This window comes from Antechinus flavipes, chromosome 1 (genome assembly GCF_016432865.1).
Source record: "Antechinus flavipes isolate AdamAnt ecotype Samford, QLD, Australia chromosome 1, AdamAnt_v2, whole genome shotgun sequence".
Taxonomy (NCBI): Eukaryota; Metazoa; Chordata; class Mammalia; order Dasyuromorphia; family Dasyuridae; genus Antechinus; species Antechinus flavipes.
This window is the reverse complement of record NC_067398.1, coordinates 492,837,617-492,857,726: the sequence shown is the minus strand read 5'-3', so window position 1 is coordinate 492,857,726 and position 20,110 is coordinate 492,837,617. Positions and strand designations below refer to the sequence as shown.

Sequence of the window (20,110 nt, the reverse complement as noted above, 5' to 3'; positions counted from 1 at the left end):
GTTTCTGGCATAGGGGTAGGAAGAGAAAAGGCAGAGGGTGTCTTGTTAATGGAAGAACTAGGAGACCAGTGTCACTAGATCTGAGTGGAATATGTAAGAAGACTGAAAAGACATGAGAGGGGTAGGTTATGAAAGGATCTGAGTGCCAATCAGAACATTTTTGATGTACCAATAAAAGGCTAAAATTGGTATATAATTCAAAACTGAGCATTACAATGACAACACAAATTCCTAAGTGAAAAGCTTCTCAAGCCATGGAGTAAACTGTGATTATCAACAGAAAACTTAATTCTGAGTCAAAATATCTGGGTCCAACGTCTCAACTGCCAGTACAACCAGAGGCAAATAATTTAATCTTGTTTTATTCATTTACAAAATGAGGGAATAAGACTAGATGACCTCTAAGGTTCTTTCCAGTTTTGAATCCTACAATTTTATGAGTATGGGTTGGAGCTTCAATAAATTTGGTGTAAGAACTTGGAGCAGAAAATCTGGGTTGAGAGTAGTTGAAAAATTCCATTCCAGGGACTTTAATGCAAATGAAGATAGTGACTGAGGCTGAGAATTTCAGGCCACATGTCTTCAAATCCCACATTTGTACATTTATATTAGAATTTTTCTAACCCTTTATTCTAATATATTAGATATGCCAAATAAATATAACACAAGAACAATAAATTTGGAAACAGATTGAATTTGGCAAAGCAACTCAGTCTATTTCAGAAACATCTTGGGTCTTACAAATTTATTTGGTCATGCAACTTTTCTGCTTAATTTTAAAGGCTTTTATATTTAGTGGAAGTTTAATCCATCTATTTTTGCCTTATGCATATTTAACTCATCAAAATTTGGTATTAGTAGAGTAATTTGACAACTAAAAAGCCTTAAGAGTATTTTCTCTGCTTCATTCTAGGGAAATACAATGTCATGGAAAGTTCACCCCTAAACAGAAAGAATCCAAGAACTTCAGTGGGTTCTGAACTTGGCAATGCATATTTTCGTCTCCAAAATGAATTCCATGAAACAAGAATGCCTGATACCTACATATTTTAAAAGCACAAATGATTAATGAGGTGACATCTATTCAAGGTTATGCTTGATTTTGAAATTACCAGAAAATCTTTCTAGTAATTCTAATTCATTTTATACTGCCTGTCAATAAACCATCTTGAAACTTTTGTGGTACAAATGCATATGCAACCATTTATTTAACAATTACTGCCCATCTATACATTTTGGTCCCTTTGAAGATTTCTATCAGACATAATGAAAAATGATCATATCCTCTTGAGGACTGAAGGTGAAGGAAATGTCATCATGAGGTACATAAAAGGCTATAATTGGACAGAAAAAGGAATAGCTGATTCATATTTAAAGAACTTGAGGAAGAGAGGACTCACACACAACCTTTCTCGGTATATTTTTTGTTTCTTATATTTTACATTTATTTCAAAATAAGATGCACCATCTACATGATAACATCTTATAATGCCACTGGATTTATTCAGTAGCATAATCCCAGTTATTTTGTAGATGAATAAAAATGCATGAAGAAAAGATTAGTAATGCATGAACCCTAGTTTCAATCTATCCACTGGACCAGTCTCCTCCAGTACATAGGCAGTATCCAAGTATCATAAAGAAGTTATAGTTTATTTTTTAAAAAAGAAAGCCCTAGTTTCTTAGATCTGTAAGACGCCCTTTAAACATCTACATCCATTGCCTATTTCTGTAAATCTCCCAGAATCTAACACTGAGGGGAAAAAAATTGAGTTCCTTCAATACTTTCTTTTCTCCCACAATGCTTCTATTTTTCTGTCAGAACGTTGGGTCTGATAATCTTTCAGTTGTCGATCGATTCTAATTGTCAATGAGAGTATAAAGCCACAAAGCAAATCTCTCTTAAGAATAACTTTATTTTTCAGTGTTTCTTATTGATAATCTTCATTGAGGATATTTAATATTTTTCTGTTATAATCAAACTATCGGTGTCTCTAAATTTGAAAAGTGATGATAGTGTTGGCAATGGCATTGATGACAATACCTTGAGTTTTGATAGCACCTTAGAATAACAGAATTTTAGTTCCTCCTAGAAGAAACTATGAAGGTCATTTAATCTGTTCCTCCATATGAAAAGTATAGGAGACATGGATATCCTCTACAATAAATTGACAGGTGTCATGCAACATTTGTTTGAAGAATTCTAATGATGGAAAATTTACCACTGCACTTTCCAAGGCAGTCCATTTTCAGACAACTTTAATGAATATAAAATTCTTTCCAATATTTAGGGGAAAGGGGAAAAAATCTTCTTTATAATTTTCTATCAAGAGATGCAATTTTGGGGGCAGCTAGGTGACATAGTGGATAGAGCATTAGCCCTGACATCAGGAGGACCTGTGTTCAAATCTGGTCTCAGATACTTAACACTTCTAGCTGTGTGACCCTGGGCAAGTCACTTAACCACAATTGCCTCAGCAGAGAGAGAGAGAGAGAGAGAGAGAATGAACCTTGACCCTTTAGAATCAATCACAAATCTAATTCTCTTTTTCACCCTTAACATATTTTAAAACAGTGATCATGTCCATATTAAAATACCTTTTTTTCTTTGCTAAACATTTTAACTGCTTTAATTGACCCATAGGGAATTTGGAATGCTTTCCCTATATCAGGGATTCTTAAGCATTTTGTTGTCATGGATTCTTTGGTAATCTAAAAGTTTATAAATGAATAAAACAAATTTAGGAGAGATTATTTCAATAATATTGAAATATGTTATTCCAATCTTTTTTAAAAAACAAGTTCATGAATCCTAGATTAAGAACCCCTGATGTAGGATGCTCTCAGAAAAAGCTGAAAAGACTTCCATGAGCTGATGCAAAGTGAAATGTCCTTTGTACAAAGTAATATTGTATGATGATCAGCTGTGAATGATTAGCTATTCTCAGCAATGCAAAGATCCAAGAGAACTCTGAAGGACTTATGAAAAATACTATCCAACCCTAGATAAAGACTTGATGCTCTCTAAATAGAGAGTAAAGCATATTTTTCATTTTTCTTGAGGTTTCTTTTTTGAGGGGTATTCTATATTTCCTTTCATAATATTAGTATTATGAAAAAGTTTTTCATGACTACACATGTATAACATATATTGAATTGCTGGCCTCAATGAGGGAGTGAAGAAGGAAAAAAGAAATTTGCAACTCAAAAGTTTTAAAAACAATTGTTAAAATTTTTTTTGCATGTAATTGGAAGAAAAATACTAAACAATTAAAAAAACTCTTGCAGTAAATCAATTTCAACTTACTGATATCTCTATATAATATTTTAAATGCATATTGTGTTGTTTATATCTCTTTTATGTCTTTAATTCGCTATCTGGAAAGCAAGGAACACAGTGGATAGACTACTAGGGCTGGAGTCAGGAACATCTATATTCAAATTTGGCCTTGGGTAATTACTAGTTGTATGACTCTGAATAGGTCACTTAATCCTGTTTGCCTTAATTTCCCCATCTGTAAAATGAACTGGAGAAGGAAATAGCAAATCACTCCTGTATTTCTGCCAAGAAAACTACAGGGAGTCAGGCACAACTGAATAATAACAATATGTCCTTAATAAGCACTTTTAAATTTCTGGAATAAACAAATATTCCCATAACATGGTACAATAAAAAAAGATGATTGCACGTGAAACTATGAATCTGCTGTGTACAATTTGTTACTCCTTTCAAACATATTATTGTGTAAAGTTCTTTCCCCCCCTTTCTTCTGATGATGCTTCTCTATGATTATATTTCACCCCTCTTTTAAACAATTCACTCAGTTTATGTCACATCCAGTCTGTAACATAATGGTCTACTCAGCATAAGTAGAATGTAAGCTCTCTGAGAATGACTGTCATTGTTATATTTAATGTTCAGCACCTAGTATAGTATCTGGCACATAATAGGTGAGTAATAAATAAGTTAAGTGGTTTATCAAGTAATTGAGCAGAAATATTTGTTTAATTAAATTGAACTGGTCAGAAAAGACATTCCCCCATATAGAACACTTTCTTTCTTTTGATGGTGGGAGCAGCTATCATGTTACTGTTAACACATATTTTATATGAAGTCTCTAAAAATCCCAGGCCTTTTCACATGCAGTGATGTTTACTCATCCCACCCATTTTGTACTTACGCAGATGTCCTTCTTAACCTTAGTCACTGGACTTAACACTTTTTATGTTTCTATTTTTAAATTTCATTCATCATTCCAGCCCGTTGGAGATATATTTGTCCCATAATTCTACTATCTAACATATTAATCCCAATCATAATTTCACATAATTTATGAGTTTATCAAACGTGTTGAAGCTTCACCCAACTCAGTGATGAAAACATTGAACCAAACAGGACCAAAGATAAGCACTGCAGCTTCCTGCAACATATCACTCATCATTTCCCTTGAGGTTAATACCAACCTCACCACATCATCAATAATCAACCCCATGTTGGCTCCCATGTTCAGAGAGCTCTAAATCTGCTTAACTTTACTGTTATAGTTAGGCCATATCACTACATCTTGTCCTCAAGGTTAGTATGAGGGTTTCTGTCAAATTTTTTTGTATATTTAGTATATGTATATAATGGCATTCTCCTTGTCTAATAACCCTGTCAAAAATAAAGCAAAGAATGTTAAATCATAACATTTTTAATGAACACATTCTGGTTTTCAGCGATATCTGTTTTCTTTGCTCAATATACATAAAACAATCATTTATTCATTGGTAATTAAAAAAGATAAACATCATAAAAATTTTAAATAAATTAAAGTTTGTTAAATAAATAATCCACTATCTAATTTTACAGTTCACAATTAAGTTCCTTGTCCTATAGTTTGTGAAATCTTCCCCTTTTAAAATATTGAAACGTTTGTCCATTGCTATTTAGTGGGTCCTTTCCATGTTCTTCACAATTATTCAAGGATCCCTACTGCTCAACAATCATAACTACAAATTAACTAATATCTTAGTTCACCTGGACAAATGATAAGCTCAGCTAATGCAACTAGGTGCTCTATAACTGCTTTCTATAGCCATATTGTTGTTGTTTTATTTGAAAGAAGGAAGAACCTCAAAGATAACCTAAGATATTTGCTACTCAACAAATCTTGGATGCAGATAGGATCCTTGGCTCAATTCATTTCCACAACTTACAGATATAAGAATAGTCAGATCTTCCTAAAGGCCTTAGCACTCCTAGAAGACACAAAGACAGAATTTGTACTTTGCAATTTAAATCTTATAAGAATAACCAATAGAATATTAGATTCAATTTCACATATAGGTGAAGAAGGACTATGGGAACTTTGTAATATCATGGCTACTGAAACTCTTCTGAGTTTCTGTCCTAGTTTCAATCTTATGCCTCTGAGACAATCCCCAATTCTGCTCACATATTCTCTCAGTCTTCTAAAGCAATAATTCAATTAAATATTCACCACTCATAATAAAACCATTTTACTTCCTTTGATAGCCATCTCTTTCCGGAAGTCCTAATCAATGGCAGTTGACCACATATTGTTTGGTTAATATTTTCTTAGCATTACCATATTTATGTTCTATGTTCTATGTTGTTCTATCCTGACATGAGTAAGCTATACTTCTTCTACTACATGGAAGCTATTTACTAAATTCTTCATATTTTCTTCCTAATGTATTACTTATCTTTGATTCAAATTTCTTCTTAACTCTTTCAGTGCTATCCTTTTACATTTTGGAGATTTCTCTCCCAGAAAGAAAAATGTATGTTATAGAGAAATGTCAATGATCTGTGATTTCTTCCAATCCAATCCAAGATAAGCCCACAAGAAAAAATTAAATGCATTTTAGGTGTGGCAGGTCATTTGGCATACTATCTTAGATGTTAAAAGAAAATGGAAATAGTTTCTGCCCTTTTAACTTACAGTTTATTGAATTTGAAGATTCCATTCACCAACACTGATCATAATCTGCTTATAAATTACAGATTTGGAGAACTGAGAGAAACTCAAAAAGGTTAAGGGACTTTCCTATTACCATGGAATAATTTTAGAGTTGACACTTGAAACCAAGTCTTCCTGACTAAAAACCTAACACTATCACTGTGTTCAAACAGTTCTTTCCTTCTCTCCTTTAACATTGTCAATTCACCTTAAGCTGGAAATCTTACCTTTCCTTTTTTTTTTTTTTGCTTCTCAAATAACTTTAGAAAATATTCTTATTTGGTTAATTAATTATGAAAAAATGATACCTAACGGAGAGGTTTGTGACTAATATGCAAAATGATATACATTTTTTGATCTGGTCATTGTGAATTTTTGTTTTGTTTCATTATGCTTATTTGTTTTTGTTTTTTTTAAGGGGTATGTTTGGTTTTATGTTATCTTTTCAATGAAATAAGGAGATAGAAGGGAGAAAAATAAATGCTTAATAATCAAACATTTAAAAAACCATTCACACCTCAGCCATTTATTGGATTTTATACTGCCTGATGCCATTCTAGTAAAAAATATTTTTAAGCAAAATAGTCCTTTGTTTTCTTCTTTAGCTATATGATCATGCTTCCATCTTTTAAAAGTCACTTTTCCTTTTAAAATCTGATTTGACTACAGTGTCTCCTGTTTAACCAAATCATTCTCTTTAAACACTTCTCCCTGTTTTTTATCATCTGTATAATTATCAATTGCATTTGTCAGAATTTTGTTCCTAAGATTCTCTAAGCCTTTTTGAGTTAACTTTTTTAAGTGCTTTAGTTTATGGAAACATCTATCTTTTCACTTAACTTTTTGACTAAACTTATTTAAAATCTGATACATATCCTGGTGATACACATCAGAGTATTCTCAGTATACACCATCACAAAATAGGAAGTAACAAAGCCACTTTCTCCCAGTATTCTTATCACTGCTATTTTTTTTTTGCTGGTCAAAATCTTATCTAAAATAGTATTTCCCTTCTTCTACCATCTGAATGATCCAATTATTAGCAAAGCAAACAATAAAAGTTAACCACTGTTCTTCTTTTACCTGCAAGGTACTTCTAGCAACTGTCCCAAGAGGAGAACTCCCTCCTCCTCCCCTCACTGTAACTACATCTTGGACTTATGCCACTTGTATTATTGGCTTAGAATTTTATTATCCATTTCTACCATTTATCAAAAGGGTCTACTGCATACTACTTCTACTTCACCATTTCTGTTTTTCTCCTATAATCCTTCTCTACCACAAATTTTCTACTATGGTTTCTTATTCTGATTTCTACACAATAAAAATGTCCCTTCTTTCTAATGTGCTTTGTAGCAAATTAAACTTTTCCATTTTACTATATTATATTCCTAAGTCCAGTTCATCCCCCAAACTTTTGTAACACGTGTTAGCTCACATTTATGTCCTATTGTTAATATATCAAATTTCCTGTTTATTGTTCATACTTCCCATACTGGCATCAGACTTGGAGGACTAGGTCTATTGTTCCTATTGCTCTTCTTAGTAATTTTTCCTTGTAAGGTGCTATCATCTCTACTGCCTTTTTTTCTTAGTTAAATGGCTTCATACATATAAAGTAATTTAGATATATGGGGCAGCTAGATAGCACAGTGGATGTCATGCTGAGCCTGTAGTCAGAAAGACTCATCTTCAGAGTTCAAAGTCTCAAAAACTTACTAGCTATGTGAGCCTGGGCATGCAACTGAACTCTGTTTGCCTTAAATTTACTCATCTGTGAAGTGATCCAGAGAAGGAAATAGCAAATCACTCGTGTCAATTCCAAGAAAATCACAAATGGAGTCATGAAGAATTGGACAGGACTGAAAACAACTGAAGGAAAAATAAGCACCATACTTAAAGATAAAGCTATAAAAAGATAAAAAAAACCAATTTATCTATCATATAATCTTGAAGAAAAATCAGTCTACTAAGGAATGGATACTGTGAATGTCACTCCCAATCTATATACAAGGGCTTAATTTGATGTATGTGTGACTGAAATATAGTCTTTTTGAAAGAGAGCTCAGTGTATGGTCCATAGATAATGAAGACTAGATATTTCTCTATGGCTGCTGTTTCTTCTCAAAAAAAAAAAAAAAATAGAGAGAGAGAAGTTCCTTGCTGTTGGTTCCAGAGAAGTGATTTTCTTAGAATCAGATTCAGGCAGGCAATGTTGGAATGGGGCAGAGGGAGATTTTAATTCCTCAGTGCTCAGAAGGCAAGTTGCTAACAACTTTCATGCAAAGGAGAAAAGCAAGCTTACTGAATGTTACTACTTCATGACACAGTGAGCTTTTCTGTCTCTGGGATCAATAGTCTCATTTTCTAATACACTGTTTAACTATGTTACAAATCAAATAAGGATTTCAGAGAATAAGTCATAAGTACATCAAATACTAGCTCAAGTTAGCATTTTGAGTAAGCTGGAACTAGATAACAAGAGAGGAAAGAAAATAGACAAAGATTTCCTATTGCTTAAAAATCTCCTTTCTTGTATGAATTTCAAATTACAGTTGAGGAGCATAACCAATGTAATCTCAGCAAGGATCCTTATGGTCATCCTAAACGTGCCTTGATTTTTTTACTCCTCTCTTGATTTACTCTTACTTTCTTTATGTCACCATCTAAATCCATCCTTAGCGCCTGAAAATCAAAAACCTCATCTCTAGGTTCTTGTCATCTCTTTCCTAGTTGAACTAATACAACCCACTTTACCAAATTCCCTGTTTTCAACATTATTTCCTTCCTCTTCTACCATAACTTAAGCTATATGCTGCTGTTTCAAATTTGTTTTCTTTTTCATCAGTCCCCAGCTCTACATTTTCTCCCTTATAGTGCATTTAGATGGCTTCACATTTTCCTTTACAACAAAATAAGTTCCTCTCTTTCCATTATGCAGTCCTTCATCATGTCATACTGCTTAGTAATCCTTCCCTTCTCAATATGTCCTGTGGTGTCAGATGCTTCAGCTGATTTGTCTATATCTGTCTTCTTGATATGTATTCCCAAAGAATTTAGTTGACTAAAAATGTGGTGCTATTGAAAAGAGATTCATTGTTTTGATTCTCATAGGAGTCATTTACTGTCTACAGAGAAAAGTGCATTTCTATATAAATAGAGCATAGCTGGCTACTTTGCTTTAGAAGTCTGGTATTGGCCACAGAAGGGACCTGAATAAAAATATATACTTTAGAAACAGTTCAAATCATATATGTTACAATGATGGTATCATCTTTCCAAATGAGGCCAATGCACATTGACTTACTTGGGGCTAAATGGAGACAAGAAGAATGGGCTATGCTGACCCACTTTAATGTACAATCCAACTGCCTGCTTGGAGGAAGCTGACCCTTGTACTATGAGAAGAGAGGTCAGTGGTCTGAATAAAAACTCACCACTAACTTCTTGATGTGCTTTATTTCCTCCTGCCTTTATGCCATGCTTTCCTCTAGTCTGAATTTGAGGAAAAATCTGTTTAAAAATTTACAATGTGAAGCCTACCCAAATTTGAAGGAAGCTGAGAGGAGGTTTTGTCACTTAATTTTGCTCTAATTTCATAAGTATCTCCATCTTGTATTCAAGCGTATCTTAGTAAAATGCGTTAAATGCCCGGACAACATAAATTTAGTGACCCTGAGAATAAAGTAAATGGGGCAAGTTTGGCATGTTTTTAAAAAGATAGGATCATAGATTTAATAAATGAACCAATGCTGGGGGGGTTTTCCTCCAATAAGAACTTACAAACTATTTGCTTAAATGTATGTCTAAAAATCTATTCCATATATATTGGTAAGTTTACTGGGTTTGACATTATTATTTCTCAAATATCTTTAATATACTTTTCTAATCATATTTCTGTATCTTTTGTCAATGTTCTGGGAATCATTCATTTTGTTTTAGAGATTTGTATTAAAATAAAGTTGCTAGGTTATTTTTCACTTTCTCCTTACCAGCTTTGGAATTCAAATTCTTATTAACCAATTTGTTTAATCCATTAAAATTCACAAGTAATCAAATCCAATGACTATGATGAAAGCAAAACAGAAATTGTCAGTGTCCTGTAGTCTTTTAACATTGTCACCTCTTCCACATGGTGGAACTTTTGGCTGTCCTGAGAATGGTTATCTAACTTTTAAATATTATTTACATAAATTTGTATCACTCTTTACTAGTTGTTTTTGTTTATATACCATTTTTCATTTTTTATAAATTCCTTTTAAAAGGGGAAATTTTCATATCAGCTTAAAATATTTCACTTTTTGTTTCCTATCAAGATCAATATACTGACAAAATCCCATATATTATCATTTCTCATATATCTACAGTCATTTTTTCTTATAGATTTCTGCTTATAGGATCATATTCTCATTCCCCTTCCCCTTGGATTTCTTGAAATTTGCTTTCCCTAAATTCAAGTTCCATGTAAAAAATTGCTCAGATTTCATAAACTCTAAATCTATTTTTCTTAAGTAGTTCCTTTCACTTTGAAAATCAGTTTTTCCTTGTTGGTCAAAAGTGATCCTAGAAGGTAAATTCTTTTTGACGTTCGCTTTATCTTAATTGAATTCTCCAGGAGATTCCTCTTTCTATCATTTCATTCTCACTAACCTCCAATCTTGTTTGTGCTTCCCACAAAGATTACCATGTCTCTGCTTTCCTTAAAAAACAAACAAAACCAACCTTCATTTGATCTGACCCTTTATTTTATGATTCATTATCTTCTTTAAAAAAACTTGTTCTTGTTCTCTTTAAACTCTGTGATGTTACCAATTACCCTCTTTTCCTGATGACTCTTCTCTCAAAGTTTTGTGAAATTATTCTCCATAATTGCTCTTTTTTCATTTTCCTTTTCTGGATCTTTCTCCAGCTCATCCTCATTGTGCATATCCCCCACAAGTTTGTTCTAGACCTTGTTCTTAAACTGGGATCTGTGAACTTGGTTTTTTTAAATATTTTGTCAACTATTTCAACATAATTGGTTTCCTTTATAATCTTACATATTTTATTTTTATGCCTTTAAAAACTTTATTCTAACAGGAAATCTAGAGGCTTTAGCAGATTGCCACCACTGCCCCTTAAAATGTTAAGAAACTCTGCTCCATCCTGTATCATTTGGCAATCTCACCAACTCCCCTGGCTTCAATTGTCAGCTCTATGCAAACGATTTTCAGATTTACTAAGCCAGTCCTAATGTGCTCCAGTATTGCATCTCCAACTGCCACTGGACATCTCAAACTCAGCATGTCCAAAACAGAATTATCTTTCTCCCCAAATATTCTCCTTTCATACACTTCCCTACTACTTTAGAGAGCAACATCATACCCTGGGTCACCAAGGCCCTCAACCTTGGCATCATGCTCAGTTTTTCAGTCCCATTTATCTAATCTTCTTCCTGCCTTTTTATTCTTCTTATTTTTAAGTATTCTATGATCAGTTGACATTGATTTTGTTGTTCTTGTACATGCTATTCTATCTTAGACTCTATTTCTTTTCAGCAGCTGTACCACATGCCTAGAATTGTACTTTCACCTTAGTTGCACTTCATGGGTTCCCTGGCTTCTTTTAAGATTCAGCTCTAATCACTTATTCAAGAGGCCTTTCTTGTTCTTTTCCTTCCCATCTACCCCCAATATTATTTTCCTTCTATTTTGTAAATGCCTCATATGTAGGTATTCTTGTTTTTCTGCTTTTTGCATGTTTTCTGCCCCCCCAATAGAGGGCAGGGACTGTGGTTTGATTTTGAATTTAGTTTTCTTTTCTTTGTATAAGTACAGCTTAGCACAGTGTCTAGGAATATAGTAAGAACATAAATAATTGCTGATTGACTGATGAGACAAAATTTGACAAAACATATAAAAATGTATTGGCTACTCTACTTTGAACAGAGTAAGTCTTCTAGCTGATATCTATGGCCCACTACTATTATATTTTGCCCTATTTACTGCATGTTAGGAAAATCCCACCCATAGCCTACATTTCACTAGGTAGTTTCTAGTATTTTTTAACCATTGGTGTGAATAAATTTTGAATAACTAAGGTCCTGTGGCTACTGTCACTGCTATGAATTATCAAAGAGGAATAAAAATTGAGAATAGTTTTAGGAAGAAAGTGTCTGATGCTACTTTTTAATCACAGTCCTTACTCTTGCTTTAAAGTTTGCATCAGTTCTTAGGCAACAGTAATAGAAAGACACACAAAACGTCTTATGGACAAAAATACCACCAGACAGTATTCTCAAAGAAAAGATAATCAAGAATACATATTAAATACTATACATAAGGCATATAATCAGAAGCCCTAACTATTGCATCCTTTTTACTCACATTAATATCCAATTGTTAGTTTATATGAAGAAAAATACAGTGCTAATTTTGGTCTGAAATCTACTGAATATTGACACCAAGTATGACATTTAAAAGGGAAATAGATATTTGTAAAGGGAATTCAAGACTATTATGGAAGATAGCATAAATTTAAAAGAAAACTGTAAGTTAAACAATTCATTATAAGCTTTCTAAATGCTTTCATTCACAGACAACATTGTACTGAATTCACTGGGCCATATTTTTCCCATTAAAATGTAAATAAAGGAGAAACAAAACTATCTAAACACTCATATTCCATGTATGAAGTGGATGAAAATCATAATATGCAAGCTATTATATGCTGCTAAAAAAAAGTGTCCATCAAATTAGGCCACCAATATGCATAACTTGAACACTACAAATGGATGACATGCTAGATCTAGATTTCAATAAGAGGAAGAGAATGGGATAATTGCATTTCAAATATTACATAATAATTTAATTGATTTCAAACTTTTCCCTCATATAAAAGTTCATCTCTTCAAACAATAGTATTCTCTGGGTGATATAAAATCATGGAACTACTTGATCTCCAAAGCACTAGAATTAAAAGTAGTCTAAAGGGCAATGGAAAAGCACCTGGAGATAACAGTTTCTACAATGTTAGTGATAATGATACACCATTCTTTTAACCATACTTCTGCATACCAGAAGTGGCATAAAACAGTATCTAAAAGATATAGGTTAAGAAAAATTGGTGGGACTGTCATGCATCAAAAATTTGTTGTTCTCTAGGAATATGATAGTCTGTTAAGTCATGTACTTAAAACAAATCCTGATCTTTGACATCATCTATCTGCCAGATATTTCATTCCTATACTCCTTTCTCTTTCAAAGTCATGTTCCCTATTAAAGGGAAAAAAATAGTAAAATAATATCTAAGTCTCCCAATGCATCAGGTTTCTATATAGGTATTCCAAGTCACACACAAAAATATCAAATTTCTTTTGGCTATATTATTCTCTAACATATGGTATATCCCATATCACCAAAAACTTCTTATAGTCCAGTCTTCTCTTTGTGATGTTTTCTGGATAATTTCTAGATGCCATGAAATCTAATGCATAATTTAAACATTACCCACCCTGAAAAGACACAAATGTTATATTCTGTAAATAGTAAAAATAATTATTATTATTTATTCAAATGTTCTTCAAAAAGATGGATCAGGCTACCACTCAGGCTACCACTTGTTTGTTTCTTGTACAGTTGTGTTCAACTTCCCATATTTCTGGATTATATCCATAACAATATTGTCTATATTGCATTATGAACTCTCAGAAGGGAGGTACTGTTTAAGTTACATAGTATCCAATACAGAATTAAAGAGGAGAAAAAACATTTCAATGTGATTTCATGTTATCATGACAGTGATGATGATGAAGATGATAATGATGATGATGATGATGATGATAAGGAGAATGACCTGAGAAATTAAGTCTAGCAAAGGTAATGTAATAAAGTGAAAAGAGCACTGAAAAAGACTCGGGTTTAAATTTTGTCTCTGATATTTACAACTGAGTGACCTTAGATAAGTTATTTAACAACTTCTCTAAACTTCCATTTCCTCATTTGTAAAATGAAGGAGTTGGCTCAGATGAACTCTAAGATCCATTCCAATTCTAAGGCTATGACCCTCTGACTAGATAGTAAAGTCTGAAATACTGAATAAATAGAAATCTGTTGGAAATTCAAATCTGTCTGAAGTCCAGGAAACTAAAGGCAAAATTTCTTGAAACATATATGGCTTAATTCAAGGCTTTCAGTTCAATTCAAACATTAAGCATATTCATAGTGCAAGCACTAAGAATAAAAGGCAAAAATGAAATTGCTCCATTCTTATGAGAAGCTTACTTTCTTTCAGATAGAGAGGAAGAGAATGCATTCAAGAAGGGTAATTTTTAAAGCAACTATTTTCCTTAGACATCTGGGAAGTAAGATTTTATTATAAACTCCTTTCCTTTAATTGGAAAATATTAAAATAAGTTATAAGTGCTTAACTAATATTAAAGCATGGAGCACTAAGTAAATTAAGGCTATAGAAAAGCTTACTAATTGTTATCAAGATTAGGAGCATCCTCAAGAGCTAGCTTGACTCAGTCCTATGAATAAGAATGGAAACTATTAGCTCTAACCTAACAATTCTAAATGTACTTGCCACTAATACTTAATAGTTCACTAGAGATGCGCTTATAGCATCAGTCCTTTTTGAAATATTTTCATTTCAAATCTTAAAAATAAATCTTATAGTTTCAAGAATATAACAGAAAATGAGCCAAAATGATGCACCCTATACCCTGATCAATAGGAACATGAAGAGAAAACAAGAAAAAATAAATTAATAGACTCTTTCCTGGATCTTTTCTTTATTAAAAACTAACTAAAAAATCAGAAGCTGTTGTGATTTTTTTTTGTATTTGCTTTTAAAATGTCTATATGTATTTAAATTAAATACATATGATATATAAGTTAAATTCAAATCTCCCAGTTTTTCAGTGACTACTTAACTTAAGAAGATGATATTTTCTTCATAAAAACCTTTACCGTTAAGAATACCATCCAGCTCATTTCAACTATTAACACTTTTTTCAAGGGGAAGTGTCTGGTCCAAAAGAAAGTATGAATCAATCTCAAAGCAGTTTTCTTAACTGCCCTGTCATGTTTGGAAAGATGTTGCTGCTATTGTTATATTACAGTTGATGGGAATCAAAAAGAAATTATTCTGAGGCAAGCTGCCATACTGCTCTTGTTCTTTTAGGTTTAATATGAAGTGCATTATTGCCCAAGTGGCACAGTGGATAGTGTAGCTGGGCTTATGGAAATGATATCACAAGTCCAATCCATCTCTTACTATTATTAGCAATAATATTAATTAATATTAATAATATCTATGGTACATGTCTTATGGAGGAGAAAATGTGGATTCAAAATTCAGGAATTTATCTGCCATAAAGACAAGATATTGTAAGAAAATGGACACTATGATTTTCTTTTCGGATATCCCCTACCAGCTGCCTGATAACTGTAGAAACACCCAAGTGGATGTGAGTGCAGAGAACAGATAAGGGAAATTCAGTGACCATGGAATAAAAGGAAATAGTTACCCCAGGGTCATTCATTTGTTCCAATAAAATTTTGGGCAAATTGGGGAAATAGAGAAGCTCAGTTTGGTTATCAGCACAAAAACAATAAAGAAATCATAAGGAAAGAAGAAAGGCTCAATTCAACTTCTAGAGTTGATAGTTTATTAATGCCTCCTTTAGACTGGATTTGTTTCTTGTCTTCATCTTCGAAGAGGAAAAGTACATGAAAACCATCTCAAAAGACAAAGAAACAATTAATTTTGAACCTTAAACCCAAATAAATAGTTCAAACCCCGGATGCCGACTTTAGTAAGGGTGCTGTGCATGGGGTATTTGATGAATGATTTCTTTAAATAGTGTTGTGAGGCAATGTTTTCATCTCTACCCAGAAGACAAAAGAGAACAGTGAGTGTTGACAGCATGGTATTAAAAAGCCACCCTGAACCAATTTGTTATTCACAAATATATATTCTTTTTAATTTACTCTTTAAGCCAGCATGTTGGCTCATGGTATCTTACTTTTATGTCATTATCTATTTGCTATACACACAAGTCATAGCTGGGGATTTCGGTTCACAGTGGAGCTGTGCTAAGATTCCAGATCTCAGTTGTGCTGGCATGAATGCTGGTCTCTTCAGTCATAGAGAAGACAATATCCTAGGGAGACTGGAATTAGTCCTATTTTGCACCATTCAATCCAAAATGCTGCTTATCGAGATGCAAGTAATTACTAGCTAACAGCTATGGGGAAAAACTAGATCACATTTCAATCTAAACCTCTCTTGGCAAGTGACAATAAAGCTAGAGAAAGTGTGAGGATAGAGTGGAGATAGATAAGTTTCTTGAGGAGGTTAAACAGCAAACATAAAAAGAAAAGTTACCTCATCCGACTGAGAAGGACTGATTCTGGGCATTGGTGATACTTGGGGTGTTTTCAACTGTGTATTGTTGCTATCTGGAACGAGTTCTCTGTGGATGGACTGGATGTGATTCTGAAGTTCACTTTCAGATTCAAATTTAACATTGCAACTAGAGCAACGGGTCTTCAGTCCCCCTGCCTTGTTTTTACTCTCCATGGAACCCAAGTTCTCATTCTGGCCCAAACCTGGTCTACTACTGCTGGAAGGGATGCTGATGTTTGGGCTACCACTCTTACTGAGGTTCACACAGCCAGCACATAGACCATATGGCAGACCATTGATATCAAGCTTCACTAGATCTTGCTTTGAGCGGAACTCCTTTAGGCAAGAAGCACACTTGTACAGTTTTTGGAGATGCTGAGCACGCCCTGTGGTCTGTACTGCTGACCCATTCCCTGTTTTTTGCATGTGGAATGTCCCATGGATTTTTAGTTCCAAGGTAGAGGTCACTGTCTGCATGCAAACCACACAACGAAATCCCGTCAAGGAATTTCTTAGATCAGGGTGCATTTGGCAATGCTCTAAAAATTCTTCCTCACTTTGAAGGGGCATCTTGCAAATGCGGCAGTTTCCAGTATCCAGACTCTTACTATGTGTAACTTTGTGTTCAGTGAGAGTCAGAAGGGAAGGAAACCGTTCTCCACAGATAGGGCACATGTAATGTTTCACTGGCCCCAAGTGGGTCTGCATATGTTCACGGAGGCCATTCTCCGAGAAGAATGTTCGAGAGCAGACATTACACTTGTAATTCCCTTTAATGAGCTCTGCTTTTTTCTTTACTATGGCACTTTCTCCAGGTCTAATGTTGTGGTCTCGAAGCTGGTGATTCTGCAGCAGAGTCTCCATGGTGTAAGCAGCACCACAAATATCACATCCATACATGGGCTCAGATGTATCCACATCTTCTTCACTCCCATCGTGGCTATTGTGGGACTCCTGACTGTTGGTCAACAAAGTCTGGAGTTCTACCTCCTCTTTCTGTACTTGTTCAGAAGCTCCATTGGTTCCACAGTTGGGAGTTTTTGTTTCAAAGACACAATGCTTTTCCCTCAAGTGTTTCTCTAGCAAAATGATGGCATGGAACGCTTTGCTGCAAAACTTGCAATTGTACTTTTTGCTGTGGGTTGTGATGTGGCACTGGAGTTCCACCTCAGTCCCAAAAGACTCACCACAGAAAATACACTTGTGCACCTTCCCTTGATTTTCCAAATGGTTGTGTTTGACATGAAGTTGGAGGTCAGTCTCATTGCGGAAGTCCCAGTTGCAGGATGTACACCTGTAGACTTTTTTTTCATTGCTGTGTTTCACAGCCAAGTGAAGCTGAATGGACACTTTGGAGTCAAAAACCTCTTGACAGAGGGTGCAACGAAAAAAGACAAAAGTGTGCATATCTAGTAGGTGCTTCTGGAGGTCATCCACAGAAGTGAACTGTTTGTCACAGCTTTCACAGATATAATACGTTGAGGTGATCATGAAATGGATGGTGACATGCTTCAGCAGAGATTCCTGATTTGGAAACTCCTTGTTGCACTGAGGACAGGTCAGTTTGGGCAACACAGTGTCGAGATGAGTTTTTAAATGAGTCTGAAAACTATCCAGGGAAGTGTATTTTGCTCCACACTGGTTGCAAATGTATTCCCCTGTTGGACGCTGAGGAGCCCCACCTACCGCCTGCATCATCTTTAAAGATGTCTGCTCTAGTGTAACAGGAGAGAGGGGACTCAGGGCTCTGGATTTCTTTCCATTGTGAATATAATTCAGGGCCAAAGGAATATTTTTATGGTTTTCTTTAATATGCTTGTTCAATTTGAGAACACTGTTGAATATTGGAGAATTTGTACAGTAGGAACAAGAATACACTTCCACAACAGGATCTTTTGGTGTTCCAAGCACCGGGGAACCAAAACGAGAACTGCTAAGGTCACAATGGACCTGTCTTATGTGCTCTTCTAAGGAAGAATCAGTAAGAAACCCCATATAGCAATGAGGACAAAAGAATGCATTACTATCCTTAGCAGCAGGATTTGCAAATCCATGAGAACATCGAATATGTTCCTGGAGAGTATTGAGGTCATTAAACACTTCAGAACAGAAGTTGCACTGGTAGACCATGGCGGGCATGGCTGAAACAATCAGAGCTGGGTCCTGAGCTTCATGGACTTGTTTAAGATGTTCATTCAGGTTGTAGAGGGAGGGTAACACTTCTAAGCAATACTGACAAATGTGGGCCTGCTCAGGTTTATCTAAATGCATAGTTTTTAGGTGAATCTGCAGTACTGCAAGACTTGAAAATAATTGTTTATTGCAGTAGATGCAGCTGTAGGTAACTTTTGCTTGTTTACTGGAGGGACCAGTAATGTCTGAGGCTTGCTGGGCAGCTCGCTTCCTCCCACGGCTCTTTGGGAGGGGTGGGGCTGCTTCTACCATTGTAGAACTGTCCACTGAGAGGTTAGAATCTGGGGTGGTGCTAGATACTGAGGTGTACCCCACAGTGACCAAAGAAGGACTATTGCTGTGGTTACACGACTCAGGCTGCTGGTGACTATCCATGTGACTATAGAGTTCCTCAACTGTGTGAAAGCTCTCCGAGCAAATACTGCATGAATTCTTCTTCTCACCACTGTGCACCTGTTCCATGTGGTTCAGAAGTGAAGTCTCCTCTACAAAAAGCTCATGGCAGTAAACGCATTGGAGGGCAGCTCTATCTTCATTTGGGGAACACTCAGGGTGGCACTCTGCAATGTGCTTCTGGAGATCCTCAGGAAAGTCAAAGCCTTCCTCACACTGGCTACATTTTTGGGTGTCCTTCATTTTCCAATCCTCCATCCTGGAGCCTGGCTGGGAGCCATCTTTGTTCCTCTCATGAACCTGCATATGACCATGGAGTGAACTTGAGGAGAGGAATCCACGTCGACAAATGGCACACTTATATGGCTTGTTGGACGTGTGAGTCTTTAAGTGAATTTTCAGGTGATCACTTCTAGAGAATGCTGCATCACACTCACTACAATGATATTTCTTATCTCCTGTGTGGAGTTTTATATGGCGGTCTCTGCTCCGCTTATGTTTAAACAGTCTACTACAATAGGTACACTTAAAGGGCAGCTTGTCACTATGACTCTGCTCATGGTGTTTTAAGTAGCTGAGGCGACTGAAGGACTTGTCACAAAACTGGCATGGGTAAGGTAGTCCTGGGCCACCCTCTTCTTCTCCAAAATCGCAACCTTCTCCATGGCTGGGGGAAGTCTGGTCCTTGCTGGAAGGTGAGGATGCTGGCCAAGAACAGGAAGGGTCATCTTCAACATCCACTCCATCTGGAACAAGAAAGAATGTATCAATATATTTTATATGTTGGGATTGCAATGGAGAAATATCATTTTATCATTACAATGTGTATCTATTAACTATAATATTGGGTCATCTTCAACATCCACTCCACCTGGAACAAGAAAGAATGTATCAATATATTTTATATGTTGAGGTTGCAATAGAGAAATATCATTTTATCATTACAATGTGTATCTATTAACTATAATATTGGGTCATCTTCAACATCCACTCCATCTGGAACAAGAAAGAATGTATCAATATATTTTATATGTTGGGGTTGCAATGGAGAAATATCATTTTATCATTACAATGTGTTAGCAATTAACTAGAACATTTTAGAACCACTCACCAAAAGACAGAGCAGGTAGGACTCAAAAAGGGAGATTTTAAAACATGTGTCCAAA

General features: G+C 35.0%; 1 protein-coding gene across 5 annotated transcripts in view; it reads right to left on the bottom strand.

The window, feature by feature from the left end:
• ZNF521 (zinc finger protein 521) overlaps nucleotides 1-20,110 on the bottom strand; it is a 348,951-nt gene that overhangs the window by 185,713 nt on the left and 143,128 nt on the right. For all 5 annotated transcript variants that reach the window (XM_051970319.1, XM_051970322.1, XM_051970320.1 and 2 more), the window contains one exon: nucleotides 16,338-19,690. In XM_051970319.1, coding sequence (XP_051826279.1) covers nucleotides 16,338-19,690 — 3,353 coding nt within the window. The remainder of the gene's footprint in view (nucleotides 1-16,337; nucleotides 19,691-20,110) is intronic.